At 56.0% G+C, this 21,009-nt stretch overlaps 9 protein-coding genes across 9 annotated transcripts; 4 read left to right on the forward strand and 5 right to left on the reverse strand.

The window, feature by feature from the left end:
- Positions 1-22: 22 nt before the first annotated feature.
- IPI3 (Pre-rRNA-processing protein ipi3) lies at positions 23-1,523 on the reverse strand (the record flags this gene model as incomplete). The annotated part of the gene is made up of 4 exons (XM_069356154.1): positions 23-757; positions 797-1,081; positions 1,121-1,234; positions 1,272-1,523. The coding sequence occupies 4 exons, from the start codon at positions 1,521-1,523 to the stop codon at positions 23-25; spliced, it is 1,386 nt and encodes a 461-aa protein (XP_069205995.1).
- A 355-nt stretch (positions 1,524-1,878) lies between these two features.
- QCR6 (Cytochrome b-c1 complex subunit 6, mitochondrial) lies at positions 1,879-2,626 on the reverse strand (the record flags this gene model as incomplete). The annotated part of the gene is made up of 6 exons (XM_069356155.1): positions 1,879-1,917; positions 1,964-1,990; positions 2,044-2,088; positions 2,143-2,223; positions 2,347-2,479; positions 2,568-2,626. The coding sequence occupies 6 exons, from the start codon at positions 2,624-2,626 to the stop codon at positions 1,879-1,881; spliced, it is 384 nt and encodes a 127-aa protein (XP_069205996.1).
- Positions 2,627-3,331: 705 nt separating this feature from the next.
- On the forward strand, positions 3,332-3,584 carry Q8F55_007736 (uncharacterized protein; the record flags this gene model as incomplete). Its single annotated transcript, XM_069356156.1, has 2 exons — positions 3,332-3,398; positions 3,445-3,584. The coding sequence occupies 2 exons, from the start codon at positions 3,332-3,334 to the stop codon at positions 3,582-3,584; spliced, it is 207 nt and encodes a 68-aa protein (XP_069205997.1).
- A 36-nt stretch (positions 3,585-3,620) lies between these two features.
- On the forward strand, positions 3,621-3,916 carry Q8F55_007737 (uncharacterized protein; the record flags this gene model as incomplete). The annotated part of the gene is made up of 3 exons (XM_069356157.1): positions 3,621-3,674; positions 3,720-3,773; positions 3,815-3,916. The coding sequence occupies 3 exons, from the start codon at positions 3,621-3,623 to the stop codon at positions 3,914-3,916; spliced, it is 210 nt and encodes a 69-aa protein (XP_069205998.1).
- A 47-nt stretch (positions 3,917-3,963) lies between these two features.
- Positions 3,964-5,311, reverse strand: Q8F55_007738 (uncharacterized protein; the record flags this gene model as incomplete). The annotated part of the gene is made up of 5 exons (XM_069356158.1): positions 3,964-4,203; positions 4,240-4,465; positions 4,515-5,017; positions 5,056-5,118; positions 5,171-5,311. The coding sequence occupies 5 exons, from the start codon at positions 5,309-5,311 to the stop codon at positions 3,964-3,966; spliced, it is 1,173 nt and encodes a 390-aa protein (XP_069205999.1).
- Positions 5,312-6,252: 941 nt separating this feature from the next.
- Positions 6,253-7,051, forward strand: GNA1 (Glucosamine-phosphate N-acetyltransferase-like protein; the record flags this gene model as incomplete). The annotated part of the gene is made up of 5 exons (XM_069356159.1): positions 6,253-6,336; positions 6,403-6,499; positions 6,552-6,625; positions 6,696-6,894; positions 6,948-7,051. 5 exons carry the CDS (start codon positions 6,253-6,255, stop codon positions 7,049-7,051), a joined length of 558 nt encoding a protein of 185 aa, XP_069206000.1.
- A 602-nt stretch (positions 7,052-7,653) lies between these two features.
- Q8F55_007740 (uncharacterized protein) lies at positions 7,654-9,351 on the forward strand (the record flags this gene model as incomplete). The annotated part of the gene is made up of 7 exons (XM_069356160.1): positions 7,654-7,931; positions 7,976-8,060; positions 8,109-8,275; positions 8,316-8,439; positions 8,496-8,592; positions 8,641-9,138; positions 9,185-9,351. 7 exons carry the CDS (start codon positions 7,654-7,656, stop codon positions 9,349-9,351), a joined length of 1,416 nt encoding a protein of 471 aa, XP_069206001.1.
- An 8,695-nt stretch (positions 9,352-18,046) lies between these two features.
- On the reverse strand, positions 18,047-19,000 carry Q8F55_007741 (uncharacterized protein; the record flags this gene model as incomplete). The annotated part of the gene is made up of 1 exon (XM_069356161.1): positions 18,047-19,000. One exon carries the CDS (start codon positions 18,998-19,000, stop codon positions 18,047-18,049), a length of 954 nt encoding a protein of 317 aa, XP_069206002.1.
- A 563-nt stretch (positions 19,001-19,563) lies between these two features.
- Positions 19,564-20,529, reverse strand: OXR1 (oxidation resistance protein 1; the record flags this gene model as incomplete). Its single annotated transcript, XM_069356162.1, has 6 exons — positions 19,564-19,720; positions 19,763-19,873; positions 19,923-20,106; positions 20,157-20,211; positions 20,288-20,330; positions 20,483-20,529. 6 exons carry the CDS (start codon positions 20,527-20,529, stop codon positions 19,564-19,566), a joined length of 597 nt encoding a protein of 198 aa, XP_069206003.1.
- Positions 20,530-21,009: the final 480 nt, after the last annotated feature.

The following is a 21,009-nucleotide window of genomic DNA, read 5'->3' on the forward strand; positions in this document are numbered from 1 at the left end:
CCACCCATCTATGCGAACACGTCTATGCGAGCTTGAGGTCAACAACACCATTCCACATCTTCTCATTCAGCTTGACCGCCCGGTCCAGTGCGGCTCTCAGTTCCCGGACCTCTTGGGAGAGGGCAGCCGAGTTGTCTTCACCATTGCTTGCTGCAGGCTGCCTGCTCACAAGCTGAGACTGCTGTGGAGCACGGCGCAGCTTGTCAAGGCGGCTCGAGCCGACGGTAGGCCGCAAAGAGACGCCCACAGTCTGAGCGTGCTTTGTGGACGTGCTGGCGCGAGCGCGGTCGAGATTCCGAACCTCCATGATGGGCCAAGGGTCGCTACGCGTTGCCGAGTTTGACAGATCGGCAGGTCGGATCATCGTCGACAGGTGGGTAATGGGACCGGAGTGTGCAGTGATGGTCCGCAGCTGCTGGTGTGACGGCAGCGAATGGATGTGAATGTCACCACTTCTTGTGCCAACCAGCAGCTGGCTCTCGCCGTGAGACAGAGCGAGACAAGTCACTGGCGACTCGACGGTGAGGCACGCCAGGTCGGCCTTGATAGCAGGCGCTCCCAGGCCATCGCCTTCGACCGCCTCGACCCCTCCAACAGCCCCTTTCCTCTTGAAAAGGGGAATGAGGTAGACATTGCCCTCGCTCGAGCCCGCGTAGACGAAGCGCTCGGCCGAATCAACGGCCAGCGAGGAAGCCTTGGCGGCAGAAGGCAGCGAGAACGTCGCCAGCAGGTCGAATGGTGGGGCGAGCGACCACATCTGAGCACGTCAGATCCTGCCTCGACAAGCCTCACTCACCTTGACCGTCCCATCTTCAGCTGCAGTCCAGCAGCGCCCACCATTGGCATTTGCCGTCTTGCCGACCGCAACGGCCGTGATCGCAAGGGTGTGGTCGCCCAGCGTGCCGTACGGCTGGCTGTATGTTCCAGGCGTATCCGAGTCGAGCAGATGGGCCACCACGAAGACGTGCACCGAGGCGTCAGACGAGGATGAGATCAAGAGGGCGCTGTCCGGCGTGAACGTCAGGCTGTTGACGGTGCGGTAGTGGGCTGTCCACGACGCTTGCAGCGCGCCTGATGCAATCTGAAGCTGTCAGCACGGCTTCAGGCTGCCCGTACATACCTCCCAGAGGTACACCTGTCCGCTTGGAGAGCCTCCAGCAGCCCACAGGCCGTTGGGCGAGATGGAGAAGCACGTCAGGCGCTCGGGCAGATGGAGCTTCATGTGCTGTTGATCCTGCGCTGTTAGGTGTGCCATAGCCACGCTCGCTCACCTTCTGCCAAGCCCACACCCCAGCGATAGCCTTGCCCTCTTGCACGGCCCAGACGCTGCCTCCCACCCCGTCGTGGCTCCGCACCGTGGCCAGAGAGTTGGGCCCATTGCTCGACGTCTTGAAGGCCTGGACGTGCGACGACGTCGCGAGGTCATGGAGGTGGATCGCCGGTGTCGAAGTCGACCCTCCGGAACGAGATGTCGAACCCTCAGCCGCTGATGAGGCAGACAGGATAAGCTCCTGTGTCGCCATTGTATGCCAGTATGCTTGTGCTTGAAGTTATCAAGGTGTCTATGAATGCAACCGGCCTGGGTGGTCTTGGACTTCGCGACTTTTGAGTATGTCACGTGATGCCTTCGGCGGAGGGCGAGCCGCACTCCGGCTCCCGATCTGCACTCCTCGCCGACACTCCTCGGCGTCGAAAGCACTCTCCGTACTGCCATGCTCAAGCTGCTCAACGGCCACGGGTGCCCTCTACGTCTGCTGCATCGAAACGATCACGGTATACTCGAGATTGTTGCATCCGGTTTGGTTTTGGTTCTCCCAACTCTATCAGCTTCGGAGGTGTGAAGTGGCTACGCCCGTCGACGGGGATTCTATGCTACACTTAAGCCAGCTTCTTGAAGAGCTTGGGAGCTGCGCAGGCCTGTGAATGTCAGTACGGGTCTCGAAACAACAAGCGGTCTACTCACGTCGACGCAGTGCATGACGTGGAAGAGCTGTGAAGAGTTAGCTGGTGACCTCGCCTCCAAATCCTCGGCTCGCGACGCACCTCCTCGACGCAGTCCTCGCCGTGCCAGCCCTTGCCAGCCTCGATCTGTTCGGGTTGTTAGCATTGAGCAGCCGAGCGCCCCATCCCCATCATGCCTACCTTGTCGGCGCAGTGCTTGAAGTGCTTGGCGGCGTCCTTGCACTCGTTCGCCTCGCAGTCCTCACGGACAGCAGGGGCTTGCTGTTGTTCGTCAGCTCCTCTGCTAATGCGTAGGGGGCAGTAGCGCGTCAAGACGACAGAGGTCCCGACTGCCAACTCCATGCCCGCGACCCCATCTCTGGATCACAACAATCGACAACTCACGTCCTCGGGGTCCTCGTCCTCGTCCTCCTCCTCCTCGGCAGGCTCCTCGGCGGCCTCCTCCTCGGCCTCGGCCTCGGGCTCCTCAGCGGGAACCTCCTCGGCAGCCTCGGGGCTTGGCTCCTCGGCGTGGGCCCTGCGGTTGGTCAGTTAAGCGGTCCGGAGGAACAATTTGAGTCGGCCTGTCGGGCAAGGCAAGCGGGTCGGGGCGGGCGGACACATACGTGGGGAGGAAGAACGAGGTGAAGGTGGAGAAGAGGGAAGTGGAGTCCTCGGCGGCCATCGTGAGTCGAGATTGGTTGGGGGTGAGAGGTGAGATGGAACACGAGATGTATGTGAGCTGCGAATGACCAGCTCGACTTGACTTGTCGGACGTATGCTCGTTGCTCCTGCCTGCCTCCGCCTGGAATCAATCAGGCCTGCACGCATTGGCTCACGCACGGAGGATCGCGGACTCACTGTAACAGGACTGCTCGCGACGGAAGCAAATCTCGCCACCAAGCCCGGAGAATTCGGTAATTAGCGCGTGGCGGGGGGACCTCGAGCTGTTACAACGACCGTCGAGATGCATGCTCGACGTGCTTGAAACCACAAACATCTGGTTGTCCGAGTCCATGATCGAGAACAAGGTGTCTGCCACTTTGGCTAGGCAGGGATAGCTGTGGTGTGGCAGTGGCGCGCAGCTCAGATCAGCGAGCTTTAGTGTGGCTAAGTCTGGCTCCACAGTCCGAAAGGTGGAGATTAGGATGATCAACCAGCCTGCCCCTTGTCATCCCATCGCCTTGACTGCCCTTGTATCCCAGTAGTAGCCTGGCTTGCGTTTGCTGGAAACGCAGTTGTTGATGGATTGGACAGGTGGAGGAGACGAGGAGATTGTTCGAATGAGGTCATTGGGGCCCCGTCCCCGCCGGCGCGGAACTCCGTTGCCTAATCAATAAGACATCCTCATCCATCGCCGCTCTTGACATCCGACTCCTCGACCAGCACCATGTCCAGCACAGCTTCAGCCCCTCAGGACTCGGCCACAGACGGCACGTTCTACGCCGTGGCGGACTGTGAGTACCGGTGCCTGCCAATGTCCTCGTCGCTGATCCTCTCCAGTCTGCCTCATCCCCATGGGACTTCCAACCCCGTCGGTTGGACCACAGATTGCCGAGTGCCAGCGCGTCTTGGAGAAGAGTGGGCTCGAATACAAGGTGAGTTCTCGATCAATCGCATGGCCGTCTCCTGACACCTCGTAGTTGCAGTGAGAGCAGAACGTTTGCGCATGACTGAACATGGCCAGCGGTTACGGCACCAACGTCGAAGGCCCCTGGGACAAGGTGATGGAGGTAGGTCATACCCGCGCGTTGGAGCAAGGATCCTGACTCTCAAAGGTCATTGGCGAGTGCCACAAGGCTGTCCACCGGATGGGAACGCCTCGCATTGCGGTGGGTGCTCTCATTCACACCGTTCACTAACTCGACGGCAGACCGACATCCGCATTGGCACCAGGACTGACAAGGCCATCGTTGCCGGCGGCAACGACGGCAAGGTCAAGCGTGTCGAGGAGATCCTCTCCTCTGACAAGTAATCTACGCAGCTATGCATCCTACGCAGCTATGCATCGAGTACACTGCGCTATGCGTCCTCCCCGTCGGCTAGCCAGTCTGCAAAGTTGTCCAGCCTCTGTTGCTCATCGGCCTCCTCATCTTCGCCTCCAACCTGGCCACCGCCAGACTTTCGATACCGCTCCCTCCCGCTGTAAAGGGCTGCTGATATCCTGCGGCCATCGAAGAAGCGGCCATCCATCTTGAGGACACAGGCTTGAGCGGCTGTTCCGTCCTTAAACTTGATGGTCATGACTCCATCCGCTTCCTTCTGATAGAGTCAGCGCAGCGCAGTCGGCGTACTCACGTCGTAGAGAACCACATTTGTTACAGCACCCAATGACTCCGCCTCGTCTCGGACATCCTCCTTCAATTCCAAAAGAAGCTCTGGCTCCTTATCCAAGTCTTCAAGCTTGAACATGCCCTTCAGCACGACAATACGACTGAATCGAGACGACGTTGGTTGCTTGCTTCCACCAACCGAGTCATCGTTTCCGTCTTCAGAGGCAGAGTCCGAGTGCCACGCCAGCTTGCTAACAACAGTGAGCCCAAAGCTCTGCCAGGCCACATTGCTGAACTCACTTCTCAAGAGACCGCATGCGCTTCGACATCCGATGCTTGTCTTCGGCCGTCAACTTGCGCTTCTCGGGAGCTGCGCCTCCTTCTTGCTTCGACTCGTTGCTCTTGGATTTGTCGTACTCGGCTACACGGACGCGGAGGTTTCCGTAGCCTGCGCCTAGCTCCAACTCGGTATCGTCCAAGAGGGTGATGGCCAGGTCCACGCTGCCTTCCTTGAAGTACATAACAAGCGCTTCCCCTTTGAACTTGCCCTCGTCATCGTAGTAAAGCTTGACCCTTGGCTTCCCATCGTCGCCAACCAGCAGGACGCCGGCTTTGGAGAAAACACTGGCGAGGAGCTCGGGGGTCGTATTTGGCGGCAGGTTGGTGACCCACACTGCGGTACGTTTTGGTGCAGAGGAGCCTTGGGCTGACTTGCCGGGTCGGGCGTCTCGCTTGTCGGTCTTTTGGCCTTGCTTTCGCTTTTGAATTCGTTCCTCCCTCGCAAGGGCGGGGGCAGCAGGGGTCTGCGAAGGGTCAGCGAGGCCAGAGCCTTACAACATACATTCTCGTCGACACCTTGGACAGAGTAGGCTGCTTGTTGGGCCTGAATTAGACTCTGGTCAAGCTGGAGACGAGTGTCAGCGACTCGAACTGCATCCAACTGCGCGCAGTCTCACAATCGGCAGCCACGCCTGGCCGTTCCACTCGTACTCGCTGCCGGTTTGCTCGTCTTCGTACTGCCACTTGCCCGAGGTCTTGTCAAAGTGGACACGCGGGTCCTCCTCAAACTTGCCCGGAATTGGGGCGTTTGGGGGCATAGCGGTGGTTGGTATAGATCACAGGTGAATGAAGGCGATTCAACAACTCGACAGATCCGATGGTGGTGATGGCGACGCTGAGATGACAGAGCGCTGAGTAATGGTGATGCGTGGATGGCTGTCAAGATCAAGGCAGTCACACATGCGGTGGAGTGACGAGTTGCTTTGACGTCGTTGATCAGTGAAAGGAAGGATCGGTTGTTGTTATCTACCACGTGCTGATAACACTTGTGAATTAGGATCCGATTTACCCAAATGTCCACATCATTAATTGTTATTGTTCTCAGGGAAAGGGAAAGGGGTCGCAAAGGTCTTCGACATGATTTGAGTGCGATTGATCGACGCTGGGCAAACGTGCAGCAGGAGCAGTAGCAGGGAGAGAGAGAAAGGCGAGAGATGGCAAGTGGTCATGGGGCTGGGCGGGCGACGCGAGATCTTGAGTACCGCGGTGCACAGATTGATTTGGTAGCTTGGTGCGATCTATGTAATGCACCGTGCGGGCCAGATGCCTGGCAGGCGGCGGCGGTGACGGCGACGACGGTAGCGACGGGGTGGGCGGGCTGTGCCCACAGTATGGAATGTGACAATCTCATACAATCTTGCCGTCTGAAACCTAGCGGGGCGGGGGCGGCGGCGGGGGCGGCGGCGGCACGAGACGAGACGGGTGCAGTGCAGACTACCGAGGCGCCGAGGCACTGCCCGCGTCGCCGCGCCAGCCAGTTGCGGCGGTGCGCGTCGCACGCCCACTGACCCACACCCACATAACTTCCCTTTGTTGACCCTTTCCTTCCCATGCCAGTCTGGGCGAGCAAGCCAGCCAGCCAGCCAGCCAGCCACCACCCCGTTCCCAATCCCCCATACTTAAATCTCTCCCTCTCACACCCCCTTCCCTCTGCATTCCCGACTGCCAACACTGCACACCACTCCTCACAGCGCACATCATGTCCATCAGCCCCAACGAGCTTCTCTTCCCTGCCAGCGACATCCCCGCATCGGTCAAGGCCTCGCTTGGTCCCGACCTTGAGGTAGGTCGCCAAACAGCAGCCCCAATGGCGCCCGCTGTTGTTGTTGCCCAACGGCTGACCATGTAGCTTCGCCCGCTCGCCGTTTCCGACCATGCTCGTGGTCATTTCGAGCTCCTCACCGTCCTGACGGCCGCTCCCAACATTGGCCAGGAGGCCTACATTGGTCAGTCACCAGTGCCTTGCTCTTGTGTCGACAAAAACTAACACGGTGGCAGACCGCTTCACCTACATGCAGTCTTGCCCCAACACATACTACACCGTTGTCATCGTTCACAAGGAGACTGACCAGGTGGGTAGGCTGAAATGCGCGGGCTCTTGCTTGTTTACGTGTCTAGAACGAGGCTGACTCTTATCCAAAGCTCGTTGCCTGCGGTACTGTCTTCGTTGAGCGCAAGTTCACCCGCTCTGGTGGCCTTGTCGCCCACATCGAGGACATTGCCGTCTCCAAGAAGATGCAGGGCCGCAAGCTCGGTCTTCTGATCATCAAGACGCTCGAGGAGCTTGGCCGTCAGGCCGGCTGCTACAAGGTCATTCTCGACTGCAGCAAGGACAACATCCGTGAGCTTGATCGCTGTCTATACATGAGCCGTGCGTGCTAACTGTGTCTCCAGCATTCTACGAGAAGTGTGGGTTCAAGCACAAGGAGTACGAGATGGTCATGTACCTCGACAATGCGCCAAAGCTCGTTGAGCCTACGCCTGCTCCTCGTCTCTAGGGCCTCGCAGCCTCGCACCCCCGCCCGACACACGGGCCCACGAACATTATCCACGAACATTTTCATGTCGCATATAGACTCTTGCATGGACTCTGCATTCCCGTTACTTCGGAGTACTTTCTGAGCACAGCTTGTATCTTCCGCATCTGATAGCCCACCGTCTCGTTGCTGGTTTGAGAGCTCTGGACGGTTGTTGGCTCTGCTCTGGAGTAAGTCAGAGTGAGGCTGTGGATGTCTCGGAGCAGCGCCTTTCGGTGATCGATCGAACGCGTTGAATTGGGTGGCCACTGGGCCAGTGCAATGGGCCAGTGCACACTGCAGAGCACAGGACGCGTCTAACGAGCGCTAAGCGCTGGACGGACAACGCGGACGACGACGCGACGCGGGAGCATCCTGTGGTAATCGGTAAAGACTTGCCGAGTTTCGGGTAGACGACGGCGGCGGCGGCGGCGGCGGCGCGGGGTGGGCCGGCCTGTTGACAATGACGCTGATACCCCGCGCGGGTTGCTTGGCTTGGCCATTTGCTTAAAGGTCGAACGAGCCGCCCAGACCTGCACTTTACACACTACAGCTCCTTCCCCACATCGCTCATCTGCTCAACAATGCTACCTTCCAGAGTCCTCAAGACTGCTGGCAGCACGGCACTCCGTGTGGGCAGCTCGCAGCTACGCAACACCGCCCGGCCTCTGGCCGTATCGATGGCGGTGCACCGTTCCGCCGGCCTGGCTGCGCCGAGCCCAAGCGTTCGCCTCCTCCACTCGACCATGTCGCCCAAGAACAAAGCTCAGGACACTGCGTGGGGAGCCAGTGCCTCCCTCGCTGGCACCCCCGCTTCCCCGCAGCTTGTCATCAACTGGGCCGACGGACCAGTCTCCACATTGTACGGCGCCTGCAGCTGTCCGTGAACTGACGCCCTTCACCCAGTGACACGCAGTATCTGTACGACCACTGCCGCTGCCCCTCATGCTTTCACCCAAAGACTAAGCAGAGGCTCAAGACTCTCGGGCCCGTGAGTCGCTTCTAGCCGCCGAATGCGCAGACGCTGATTCTCCTTCAGGTCGCTTCCGACGTGGCCGTCTCCGAGATCAAGGTGAAGGATGGCCAGCTCAAGGTTTCTTGGAGCACGACTCCGGGACACGAGTCCACGTTCCCCCTCTCTTTCCTCCGCCAAGCCTCGTATGACCCTCCTCTCGCCGATCGCTTCGGTCTTCTCGACCAAACTCCGTGGGTGTAACCGAAAGACTGATGGCTAATCGCAACGCAGGCAGACTTTCTGGGGGTCGACCATCGCTGCCAATCCCCCCACTGTTACCTACGAATCAGTGATGCCTAATCTTGCCGGTGGCGAGGCTGCCGAGAAGGGTGTGTTGGATTGGTTGGACAAAGTGGTGAGCAGAGCGGACCGAGACCTGGGATGGTCGATGGGCTGTGGCTGATCCCCTAGTACGAGTTCGGATTCTGCTTCGTCACCGGTGTCCCTGCCACCAGCGAGGCGACGGAGGAGCTCATTCGTCGCATGGGACATATCCGTGAAACTCACTGTAAGTTGAACTTGGGAGTTCAGGCGACCCGAGACTCACACCTCCAAGATGGCGGCTTCTGGGACTTCACAGCCGACATGTCGAAAGGCGATCTCGCCTACAGCAACCTTGCGTTGCCTGCCCACACCGACACTGCCTACTTTACGGATCCCGCTGGCCTCCAAATCTTCCACTGCCTGTCCCACCCGTGTCCACCAGGGACAGGAGGCGAGACCCTCCTCGTGGACGCATTCTATGTTGCATCGAAACTTCAGGAGAGTAACCCGGCCGCATACGACACTCTTGCCCGGCTTCCCGTCCCGTTCCATGCCTCTGGAAACGAAGGCACTATCTTGCGGCCCCCCATCGACCAGCCTGTGTTGCGTCTGGACCAGCATGGCCGACTTGCTCAGGCGCGCTGGAATAACGAGGACCGGTGTGTCTTGGGGGACAAGTGGACACCTCAGGACATCAGGCAGTGGTATGACGCAGCTCGGGGCTTCGAAGCCATCTGCACAAGCCCGGAGTCTGAGTACTGGGTGAAGCTGAACCCAGGAACGGTCGTCGGTAAGTGGCGTCTTCGTTGGTCGGCAGCCGGGAGCTGACGGAGCAGTGATCGACAACTGGCGTGTGATGCACGGCCGAGCTGCCTTCACTGGACAGCGCCGAATGTGCGGTGCCTATGTTGGCGCCGATGACTGGAAGTCGAGGCGGAGAGCACTCAAGAAGGCGGAGCAGCAGAAGACGGGTGCAGATGACGAGTGGCGCTACGGCTGGTAGTGGGCACGCTTCTCAGCGACCCGCTCTTCATCTCCTTGGGAAACTCATGATTATGAACAACTGTTATCAAGCTTTGGTACTGTCCCTGGGCACGCTGGCTTTGTTGCAGCCCTACAGAGGAGCCTCCTGTGGCCACGGTAACAAGGTGGCGCCTCGACATCTTCGACGAGATCAACGTCTTATGCGACAGGCCCTCTTCTTTAGGAGTGCGGATGCTTCAAGCCTCGACCGTGTGAGTTTTCTGGCCGCTTGAGCACCTAACTCGCTACCATAAGCGCGAGTTGGCGCGAAAAACAAAATTAGTATTTCTCGCGGTGCAACTGCTCTGCTCGCTGACTGCTGCGCTGACTGCAACTGCCACACTCAACCGTACCTGTCTCACTTGCTGCAACTGTATCACCTGCATGTCTCACATGGACCCTTTACTGACTCGCTGCGACGGCGACTCGAACCCGGGATGTATACATGCAACTGCCACTGCTCACGATGCTACCCGTGAGTTGTGCTACCATTGTGCTACAGTTAGTAGTTAGTGATTGCTCAGAGCTGCCGTCCCTTTTCAGTCGGCAGTCGGCGGCCGCATGCATGGTTCGACAACCAAGCATGCGCTTTATCCTGGCAGTTGCATACCAGCTCCGTATTATCGCGCCCCTCTCCTTGCCGCACTCGCGTGCCACTTCACACCCTCGACTCGACCACCCGCCTGCTTTATTCCCAGCCCTCCAGCCGCCCAACCAGGACTACCAGAGAGTGTACTGCGTGGTAAGGGGTGGAAAGCACATAGGCAACGCCTCATGGCGGTGTCACTTTAGAGGAGGTTGTTACCATGTTCATGAACACTAGCAACCTATCGCTCTGGCGCCACGTCTGCCGTGTCGTGTCTTTGTCGTGGCCTGGGACGGCGCGGATGGTACGTGCTTGAGATCGGCCTGTGGTGACTCAAACGGTGCCTCCGTGGCTAGAGACGTAGAGAGTTCAAGACGATACAATCGATAGAGAGCTAACTAAGGATGGTGATGCTAGTTATACCGAATGTAGAGGAAGGGACGGGATAGGCAGTGTCGTACAGGCTAGGGGTAGTGCTTGTGGCATCTACCCAGTGGCGTTGTGCGACAGTCTTCAACCCACATGCCGCAAGTTGACACAGCGGTGCCAAAGGACAACAAGAATCATAAAGCTGTCCCCAACCTGCCAGTTTGGAGTCATTGAGCTCTCGGGCGTTAGACACAGTCAGCTTGTCTCGCCTGGAATTGCCATCATTGCGTCGTCCGTTATTCCATTGAGCAGGTCACAGCCTCTCGATCTCTGGCAGCTCAACGCGCAGGCGCGCCACTCACGGATTTTGAGATATCTACTCAAAGGCCCCAAACGCCTTGGGGTAACACATGCTGCAGTCAGCCGTCACTGAAGGCATGCAGTTCATGAGACGGCCTGAAGCTCCGAAATCACTTTGTGGCAACTTGTGTGGTCCCAGGGCCTGCCCGCTGCGCACATTCATCCCACGTCCTCAACCAGGCCGCTCTCCATTCTCCACCTTTACGGATTACCGGCGAGGCCAGAAAGCACTACGGGAGTGGTCATGGACAGGCGCAGCACAAGAACAGAGTAAAAAGGAGAGTGTTAGAGGACAACCACCTACCATGGCTGTGTTCGTCGGCATCAGCGAGACTGTCGTGGGCTGTGGAGGCGCGGATGGTGTTGTGCTTGAGATCGACCTGTGGTGGCTCAAACAGTGTCTCCGTCGCTAGAGACGCAGAGAGTTCAAGACGATACATTCGATAGAGAGCTAACTACTGATCGTGATGGCAGTTACACCGATTGTAGAGGAAGGGGCGGGATAGATAATGTCGCCCACGCTGGTGGCTGGTGGCAGGTGGCGTCTTGCGACAGAGATGCACCAACTTTCTGTCGTTCTGTCACGATTCGACCGCAAATGTATGTATGATGCGAATGAAACATCTAGTGCAAGTGTGGCACTCGGTCCAAATGACAGTGAGGATGCGTGATGTTACTTAGTGACAAGGGATGAATGAATCAAGCGCACCTCTTACTGGCGCGTCTGCTCATGGTTATCTGACTGTCTGGTGGGTGTGGAGTGGCTACAACTGTCAGGCGTCACAGTCTGGACAGCTCTGACAACAACCGACCATCTTCGTGTTGAGTGAATGGCTCTTCAGTTCTTGCGCCACTAATAGCATGTCCCGCCACACCGACCTGGCGACTATCGCCTGCCTGCCGCGTACCAAGGTGGCCTTCACCCCGGTGGAGGACACCTGGCTGACCTTGCACCCAAGGGGGTGGACAGAGGTTCAACCGGGCATCAACGACCGATTATCGCTGTTGATCCCTTCATTGGCTGTCTGGCCTTCAACGCCGCCTACTGCCTTACTGGGCAGTTAATATAGCCTTCAGGTGTCCATGGGCTTCTATCCGATAGCTCGTCAGATACGGCCAGGCTAGTGTGCTTCAGAAGACATGGTTCGTTGTCCTGCGCAGCCGAGAGTCTAAAAAGATCCACCTGGCTGTTCTGAACATCAACTCTACAAGACAGGTCGAGGATGCTGTGGGTCTGGGCATCAACTCTGCAGGCCTGGCCGCGTCCTACCCCCGCCCCACCCTCGACCCGTGCCGCCCCAAGGGTAAGCCGATCACGGCCAAGAAAGGACAGTTTCCCGCGATTCGAAATGGGGATTGTAGACTCAAATGGGGGTCCGACAACTTGGTGAGTCAATTGGCCAAACTACATGCTGGCGTCTCTACGGACAATTCCTCGTTGGCAGTTTACCACAGCTAGCATCAGAATGGGCATGCCTGCCTTCGCATCCCAAGCAATTCGGGATGTCCACCGCCTTCACTTCCTCCATTGGTCGACTGCACCGTAGGGCGGTATTGTGGCCTTCATCTGCCGTAGCATGGCACTACTGGAGCCTAATGACCACGGGCCTTAAAATACCCCAACTTCCAACAACTAAAGCTGTGGCGAGCACCGTATTGACGTGTATTGAAGATGGCGAGGTCCTTTAGGGGTAAGGGGGGTGTCAAAGGAGCTCCTTAAATGCCCGGTTCTAATGACGGAGATCGAGCACCGCGACAAGCACTGTTATGGGTGAATATCGGTTTTCTCAGGCACGTGTCTTGGGATGCGCCAGCGTTTGAGACTCTGTGGCACTACCAAACGATAGCCTCGCAGCGCGGTGAATATCGGTACACGCACGCGTCATGGAATGCACACGCATTTGATTCCGTCGCACCGCCAAAACGCGTCGCCTTGCCTTGCAAAGTGGACAACTCGTGTTACTTACTGCTTGCTGCTCATTACTGCTTGGCCATAGCCAGTGATCTTCATACCATGCCTGCCACATAATGCTCATCTCACTAGCCTATGACCAACCCCTCCCTCATCGATGATTAGCGCACCTTGCATGGTGATGTGTAATAACCCCAAAACCCCTGGGCACAGCCACTGTAATCTCATTTCGCAGTTGGTTTGATAGTTGATGTTACCAGAATCATTGGTTTCGGTGGTGAAATGGTGAGACGGGGGCAAATGCGTGCGCATTCCACGACACGTGCGTGTACCGATATTCACCGCTCGCAGCGTAACAACTAAACTTTCTTGCGCCTGCAGTCGTTGTGATTTCGTTTTTGTACATCTCGAGCTAGGACATAGAAAGTCTCCAACAGAGCTACTTTCAAGTCGTTTTCCCACCCCGCCAGCAGGGCGTACAGGTGGTAGGACGACAGGCAGACGAAGCTATGAACAAGACTTGTAGGTGATTGATTGTCTGTCTGTAGCATAGTTCCGTTGACTAATCCGGTTGCATCTCTTTATGGAACTAGGAGGATGCCGCGTTGATGGACGTAATCTGACCTGAGGAAGTCCCAATCAATGTTCTGTGTCTATTATCACAAGCATTGCAAGTCTAATTAATAAAGTGGCCTGCCTCGATCCTCCTGTTTGATTAGATGCTAAACCTCTTGAAAGACACTATTTCCACAGGGCATGTAGTTGGCCTCTCAAATATGAATGAAACTGAATTTGTGATGCGCTGCAGGGCTTTGTGTCCGAGTTGGGCTCTTTAAACGGACTAGTCGAAGTGTGTGGTTGCCTTTGATTGCTAGCTTGGGAGAGTCGACAATGGACACCGTCGAACAAATGACGACCAAGAACCCGGTGTGGCCAGACTCTGGCGGTAGACCAGAATGGCCTGGAAGCCCTAGAATGCATCCAACAATTGTCACATTTTTCATTAGGAAATCCTAATCAATGTGGGCTCCTAATCAGATCAGTGGGGTATTGATTCGTCGACGCTGAACCCGTGGCAGACGATGTGAGGATGATGAATGCGTCGCTGGGGAACATCATACACTGTCACGTACCGGTGAATATCGGTACACGCACGCGTCATGGAATGGGCACGACTTTGACTCCGCAGCACCACCAGAAAACGAGTCACATTGCCTCATATAATGGACAGACAACTCGCGTTGCGACTTGACCACCGCCATTCATCTGCATGCCTACCAGCTAATGTACATCTCACTAACCTACAAGCCGGCCCCTCCCTCCTTGATGATCAGGGCACCTTGCACGCATGGCATGCAACTCCAACAACCCGCGACACAGCCAGCTAAGGATGGCTCGTAGTTGACTCGATAGTAGTGCATGGAATCTCTGGTTGTATTAAGTGCTGGTGTACTAACTGACGCTGAGCAAGACCTGCGAGTTCCACCTGACTACCGAGTGGCTCTGAACCAACGTTTGGTTGGGCCAATCAATGTACTTTTCATGTTGGTTTATCGTCTCCAGATGGGGTGCAATTGCGACTTTTGGGTGTGGGGGCGGTTAATGGGCACACAAAGTTTGTGTAAGTCCTTTGAGTTGTTTGTCGGGAGGTTGCTTTCGGAGTTTATTCTAATTTTTGACGTGGTGGTGCAGTATAGGTAGTGTAGGTCGTTCATACCACCAGGGTGACAAATACCCGCTTTCAACTTCGAGTTGTTGCTGGATGCCAATGCATTCTCCATTGAGGTCGCCTCCCTGATCTTCAGCAGTTCTCTTACCTGGATATGCAGTTATTGCTTTTCTCTCATGCCACTGTATATCCTTCACAAGGACACAGGTTCTCCATGGTCAATCTAACCCTGATAACGAGAAGACTACTGGTGAAACTCACGTAAATGCTAGAAATCCAACAAATCTTCACTTCGTGAGGGGATTTGAGCGATGGGTTCAGATGCAGCGGAAAGGAATGACATGCGGCCCGAATAACACCAGAAGCAGCATTATGTTCCAACATCAATTGCTTTCATTGGCCAGTTTGGAGTTCGACTGACTGTACTGAGAATCAATTCCTGGATACGTGCCCATGGAGAAAAACGACACAATTCTGGCAGCACAGTGAATAGCGGTGTGAGGACGCGTCGTGGAATTCGAAGGGGTTTGCTCCTACCTATTTGTATTTAACACGATGATTTGGTGGTGCAACAAGTCTCCGAATCTGAGATGTTTATGCTTGCCCCGATAGATGCAGGGAGTGGTTATTGCTCTGGGCATCTCACACACCCATCACACCTTCCTCACTCCATGGGACCCCAACATCCAACTCCACAGCTCAGCACCCGAGGCAGAGGAGCAACTTCTGGTTAGCATGAGTAGGCTGTCAAGTAAGCTGGGCAGCGTCCGCTGCGCATCGGCGTGATGTAAGGGGGAGAGATGTACCCGCCTTCCGAAATACACATGTGAACCGATGTGCACTGTTCAATATTTGGGCAATGGAACTAACAGAGCAAGCAAACCTGGACATGCTATAATTTCACCCCTCGCCAATTGTGTCTCCGAACAGGCTTATGAGGGGAACCGCAATCTGGCCATTGATGCCATCCACTGTTCGAGTATGTATACATGCTACCACTAGCCTTGCTCTCAACATGGAGAGGTTTCAGTGCGATCTGTGCAAAATCTGTCGAGTTGAATTAGGAAGCAAATTTTATTAGAAGTTCCTAATGAAAAACACAACAATTGTTGCAAGCGCTCCCTGGCCTCCGAAACACCTGATGATACATCGGTCATTTCTTCACAGCACTAAACTAAACACGTAAACAGGGGGGGGGTGGGTGCCTCCTTTGGAACTCTAGTGAAGCTTTGAAGTATGCTGTCGAATGATGACAATTTGTGAAGCATTGTGACCGGTGCAATGGTCGTCAAACTTTGCTGCACGCGCGTCATGTCATGTGCACGCGCTTGATTCCGTCTCATCGCGCAAGTTCCCAATTGATGACATGGTAGAGGTACAATCTCCAGCTCTGGTGCCTGCTCCTGGGTCTGCCGTGCTGCATAGCGTGTGTGAGGGCTGTCCCCTCGCGCCTGGTCGTCTGTGATGAACATCGGGAGGCATGATGTGGGTGAGAATGTTGTTGAGTGCTGGAGGTGTTGTTTTGACGCGATCTCGCAACGTTTTGTTTGTTGGTGCTTCGGCGGTGGCAGCGGGGACAAACGCGTGCAAATGACACAACGTGTCCGTGCAGCGAAGTTTGACGGTAATGGCGGGTCGCACTTGATAATTCCACTACTGGGGGACAATGTACAAACATGAGCGGCTGAAAGCAGTGGACAGGTAAGCAGATGGACCGGGTGATCGATCACTTACATAGCTGCTGGGCTATTGGGGCCCCACAAGGCCATGTTAATCAAGCGAAATGGCACCACAGTCTTCATCGCGGAATCTCCGCGCCTTTGACCTTGCAGAACTTCTCACCGTGGTCAGAACACCGATAGAAACACTCACATCTACCGACAACCACAGCTATGGTTTCCTCTTCAATGGAACCCAGCCCACTTCACTCTAGCCATGCAAGCAGGTCAGCCTGGAGCAGTCAGTCGTCAGGACGGCAGTCGTACCAATTTCAAGTTAATGTTTGTGTATGCATGCTTGGTAGGTGCGGGCTCGGTAGTTCATTGAACGTTACAGGCGCAATGTCGCGTTTTTGGTAGGAAGCTGGAGCAGGTATTTGGGCGCTCCATAAGGTGTACTTACTTGCTTCAATGTTTAGCGAGTGTTGCTGAATGTCGTTCCCCCGCTTTGTTAGATGTAGGCCCGTCTCTGAAGTGATTAATTAGAAAACAGGTTGCATCACTGGGAGCACAGAAGCTTGGAAGGCCACCAGGCTCGCTTACAAGAGAACAATAGTGTCTCTTGGTGGCCCCGCGGTTTGCCGATCAACGGGGGAGCATGGACACCGCCCACATTGGAGAACTAGTGGTGCATGTCTCCTGCTTCTGCGCTCCTGGACTGGCGCGCGCGTTCGACGTTGGTGTTGACAGTCATAGCATTTTTATACTGAGAATGGGTTCACACTTATGAGAAGAACGCAACGCTCCCGATTGCCGATAGATCTGAGCCCACGAAAAACGATGACAAGCCGGAACTGTGCAAGGAACACATCAATCCGGCCAACTTGACACTCACACCCTAGATATAGCGCAATATTGACAAACGGGCAGTGAGTATACCGCGGTACTTGCATGCTCGCCATTGACGGCGTCTGCCGCTACCTAAACATCGTGTGTGCTATCATGTCACAACCTCTTGACACCGCACGTTTGGGCTTGGCCCTGCTGAGTTCACACTGGAGCAGCCATGGCACTTCTTGAATTTTGTTCCTCGATGACCCCGAGATGGGCGGCCGCGACAAGGATATGCACAACTTGAGCATGCCGGGAGCAGCGCATCAAGCGGGAGGTTCCAGTCGTTGGGTGCATTATTAGGCGTTGGGACCATTGGGTAGTTGGCTTGTGGTGGTGGCGAGGGCAAATGCCTGTGCATTCCACAACGCGTGCGTGGTTGTCGTGGCCTGTGACCGTGCCGATGGCCCTGGGTCGGAGATCGACCCGTGGTGGCGGCTCAAACGGTGCCTCCGTGGACAGAGACGTAGAGGTTCAAGATGACCCATTCGATAGAGAACCGACTATGAATCGTGAGGCTAGTAATGCCGAATGTGGAGGAGGGGACGGGACAGATACGCCAGTGTGGCGCAGCGGCAAGTTGCAGGTGGTGTGGTGTGGCAGTGGCCCCTGCAATCACCGCAAACGGAGATCAGCATATCCGACAAATGCAGTCCAAGCAACCATTTGGAGGCTCAAGCCCGCACCAAGCAGCTCTTTCTCAAACTAATCGACCTACGAGAGCCTAAAGAGAGCGACTGAAATAGGATGTGCCAACTCCACATAACGCTTCAAGGTCGATTTGTGCGGGCGATGTTGCATGTACATATGTATGGGGGTGATCGAGGGCAGCCCGTATCTATGATACCGTGCTGATAACTGAGAGAACGATACGCTGTTGAAGCGTATGCGACAGCTGCGGCAGGAAACCCACTTGCGTGTCCGCCTAACTGAAAGTTGGCGAGCTTTATTGAAGTCACAAGGTAGCCGGGGTCGTCGCTGCCTCCCCTTTGTAGCATTCCGAGAAACGCAAGAAACGATAGCATTCTCAGAAACGAAGAAACTGCCACAACACAAGTGTGTTAGAACATCTCGAGAACAGTTGTTTCCTATCTCGACAACCCTCACAGCAGCGCAAGACCATGACGTGCAGCTCCCCCACAGTGAAGAACGCCAAGTCATGGATGTTTGTCTTTGTGGTGGTCCCCTCCATCTTAGGCATCACCATCTGTCTACAGAAGACACTTGGTCCTACACCAAGTGTTTCTTGAAGAACGGGGTAATGGATTCGAGAGCCTTCCCTGCAGCCTTTGGGTGGTCGTAAAGCTCGTAGTGGGTGATACCAGCAAGGACGACGAGTTCTTTCTCTGCAGACGCAGCGCGAGCGTAGATCTCGTTACCATCACGGTAAGCGCCAAACCCTCCAGGAATGTCACCCACGACTGCCATGAAGGGCTGCGTGAGGAGGACTTCGGCGTGTGCATAGTCATCCCACATAGTGGCAGCCGCGTTGAAGGACAGGAGGCCGCTGGTTAAGGCGCACCTGTGTGGAGAGCGGTTACGATAGTAGTCGGTTGCCTCAACGAGATCCACGTCGGTGGTGGTCTTCTTTGCGTCCTCGACTCTGGGGAAAAGGTATTGAACCTGTTTACGTTCCGCCCCACGGGCCTCGGCTGTTCGCTGGGCAGCGATTCCTTTGAGCGCTTCAACCGGGTTGTACTGGCTGAATCCTTCTCGCATCAATCGTCCAAAGTTGACGCCGGTGATCGATACACAGGCCTTGATGCGGAAGTCGGTCATCGTAGCTGCCACAACGTAGCCACCGCCACCGCAGATGCCGTAGGCCCCAATCTTCTCGGAGTCGATGTAAGGGAGAGTTACCATGTAGTCGAGGACGAAACGAAAGTCGGACACACGCAGACCGGGGTCTTCGATGTTGCGAGGATGGCCGCCAGACGAGCCCTGGAAACTGGCATCAAAGGTGACCACCACGAAGCCGGCTTGGGCGAGGGCGACACCGTACACGTTGCCCGCTGTCTGTTTCTTGCACGACCCAATAGGATGGGCGCCGAGGACAGCGGGGTACTTTCGCTTCTCGTCGAAGTCGTCGGGGTAGATGATAGTTACAGCCGTTTGCCATCCAAGGTTGGGGATCAGCACGTCACGGCTGTTGGTGATAGTCTGGGCGATCGTTGGCGAGGTCATTTTAGAGCTTTCTGAGTTGAGCGAGGGCAGTCAGAGAACGAGATGAGGTGTTAGATGGTACTTGAGCATACACCATAGCCGCAAGGCTTTAAGTACAACGAGGTACGGATCCGGGCATGGTTATACTTGGGTCTTGTTGTTGCAGTGGAGGTGGAGGTGGAGTACTGATGGCCCATGAGAATGAATCGCTGTCGCACGCCAACATCCTTAGTGGCCCGTTATCGTGGGACAATGCGACAATGTGGAGATCACACGTGTCTTGTTCGGGACCTATCCACGGAGATAAGGTGGGGTGGGGAGTTGGGCGGCCGTGGAGGTTCCCTTCCGGGCAGTAGTGGTAGATGGAGGCAGATGTGGAGGGAGGGACAGAGACAGATTGTGGAGGATCGTCGGCCATCAAGCGGGTGATTCGGCCCCTCCACTCCGGGATGTCAGAGTGGAGCGTCAGAGGATCAGATGGAGCATCGGCGACAGGTCAGTGATTAGAGTTGAAGAGTGCCATGCATAATGTTCGTCTGGACGTGTTTTTACAGGATACTGCGCGCACTGTAGCTCACCCAGTATCAAGAGGTAGCCCACACCTCCAAGCCGAGGCAATCGAAGGGCTGCCCCTTATCGCTCAATCCGGTTCCACACAAGACTTCGTTCTGGAAGGCTGGTGAAGTAGCAGATGAGTTCCTGCTAAAGGTGGAGTCGAGGAGCAGGCCATACGACGTTCCTCTGCACGGCGTGAGTCTCTCGCTACAGCATTGGAGTACTTACCCTCCGCCAAAGGAAATGAAACCCGTCTCACAGAGGGCAACATACTGGTTCCGCCCCGTCCATCGGTAAACTCGAGGCTGGCTTTCACCGTCCACAAACTTGAACATGAAGCTAGAGGGTCAGCCCAGTGGCATGAATGAAGACGGTGGCCTGGACCTACGATTCGCCTGAGCCGTAGTATGTTCCCTCGCGTTTGAGAATGGGCTCATTCAAGTAGACCCCAAACGTGTGGCCTTCAGTATCGCGAACCACCAAAATATTGCCCGCCGTCTTGTGATCTTTGGCGTAGGTTTCAACGAGGCGGTAGAGTGTTGACAATGAAGCGCCGTGCTGATCCAATGAGACTGCAACTGGTCAGCGGCAACGAACCGTGTGAAGAGAAAGTCTTGCTTACAGAGCAGAGACCAGTTGTTCCCAATGCGCTGCCGGGGAGGAAGGTTGCCACGGAGCTGCGTAAGTTAGCCATGCGTGCTGGTAAACGTGCGGTGATGGCACGTGGGGCCGGCCAGTGGGGCCATGACGTACAGCTTGGGCTTGTGAGATGTCCAAGACTGGTGCAGTGAGGTCCCTTCTTCCAGATAATTGGGTGTCCAGCCATTCGTTTGGAGGTTCGGATGAGTGAGACGTCGGAGGAGCCGCGCGGAAGCCCGGGGTCCCCGTAGGCGCGGTATAGCTCCCAGCGATCTGTTCGATGGAGGCAAAGGGCGATGTATGGCTCACATTGATGGGAATGGCGGTCTTACTGGGAGGCTCTGCTTCGCCGACATGTGCCGGGTTGAGGGTAGATCGCTTCCATCGCGCGGCCAACTTGGTTGTAGCTAGAGCGTCGACGAGTGAATTCGATTGCCGCGAGGGATCGCTGCTGGCTCTCGATACATGGCCTCGAGGGTTCACCAGATACTCATTGGACATGCGGCGCATGCGCCTAGCGGCGTTCTCCCTTCCCACGATGGGCGGCGCGTGGAAGACAATGTCGGCGCCAGCGTCGGTCAGCTTTGGCGGAGAACTCGGGCCTGGGTAGTCTCTTGATGGGTGCATGTATCTCAGTCGAGTGGGGGACGAGCCTGCAGAATCTGGAAACTTGAAGGACGTCGGTGTCGGGCGAGAGGACGTTTGGGGTGATGTGGTGGATTGTGACGGGACGACAAGTGGGTCCTCGTCTGTCAGATCCAGAAGCTGTGGGAGGCGAGGGCCTGCTGTCCGAGGGGCAGACGGGCGAGATCGTCCGGGCGAATCCAAATCGTCAA

Source organism: Vanrija albida, assembly GCF_041260175.1.
Source record: "Vanrija albida strain AlHP1 chromosome Unknown contig_6, whole genome shotgun sequence".
NCBI lineage: Eukaryota > Fungi > Basidiomycota > Tremellomycetes > Trichosporonales > Trichosporonaceae > Vanrija > Vanrija albida.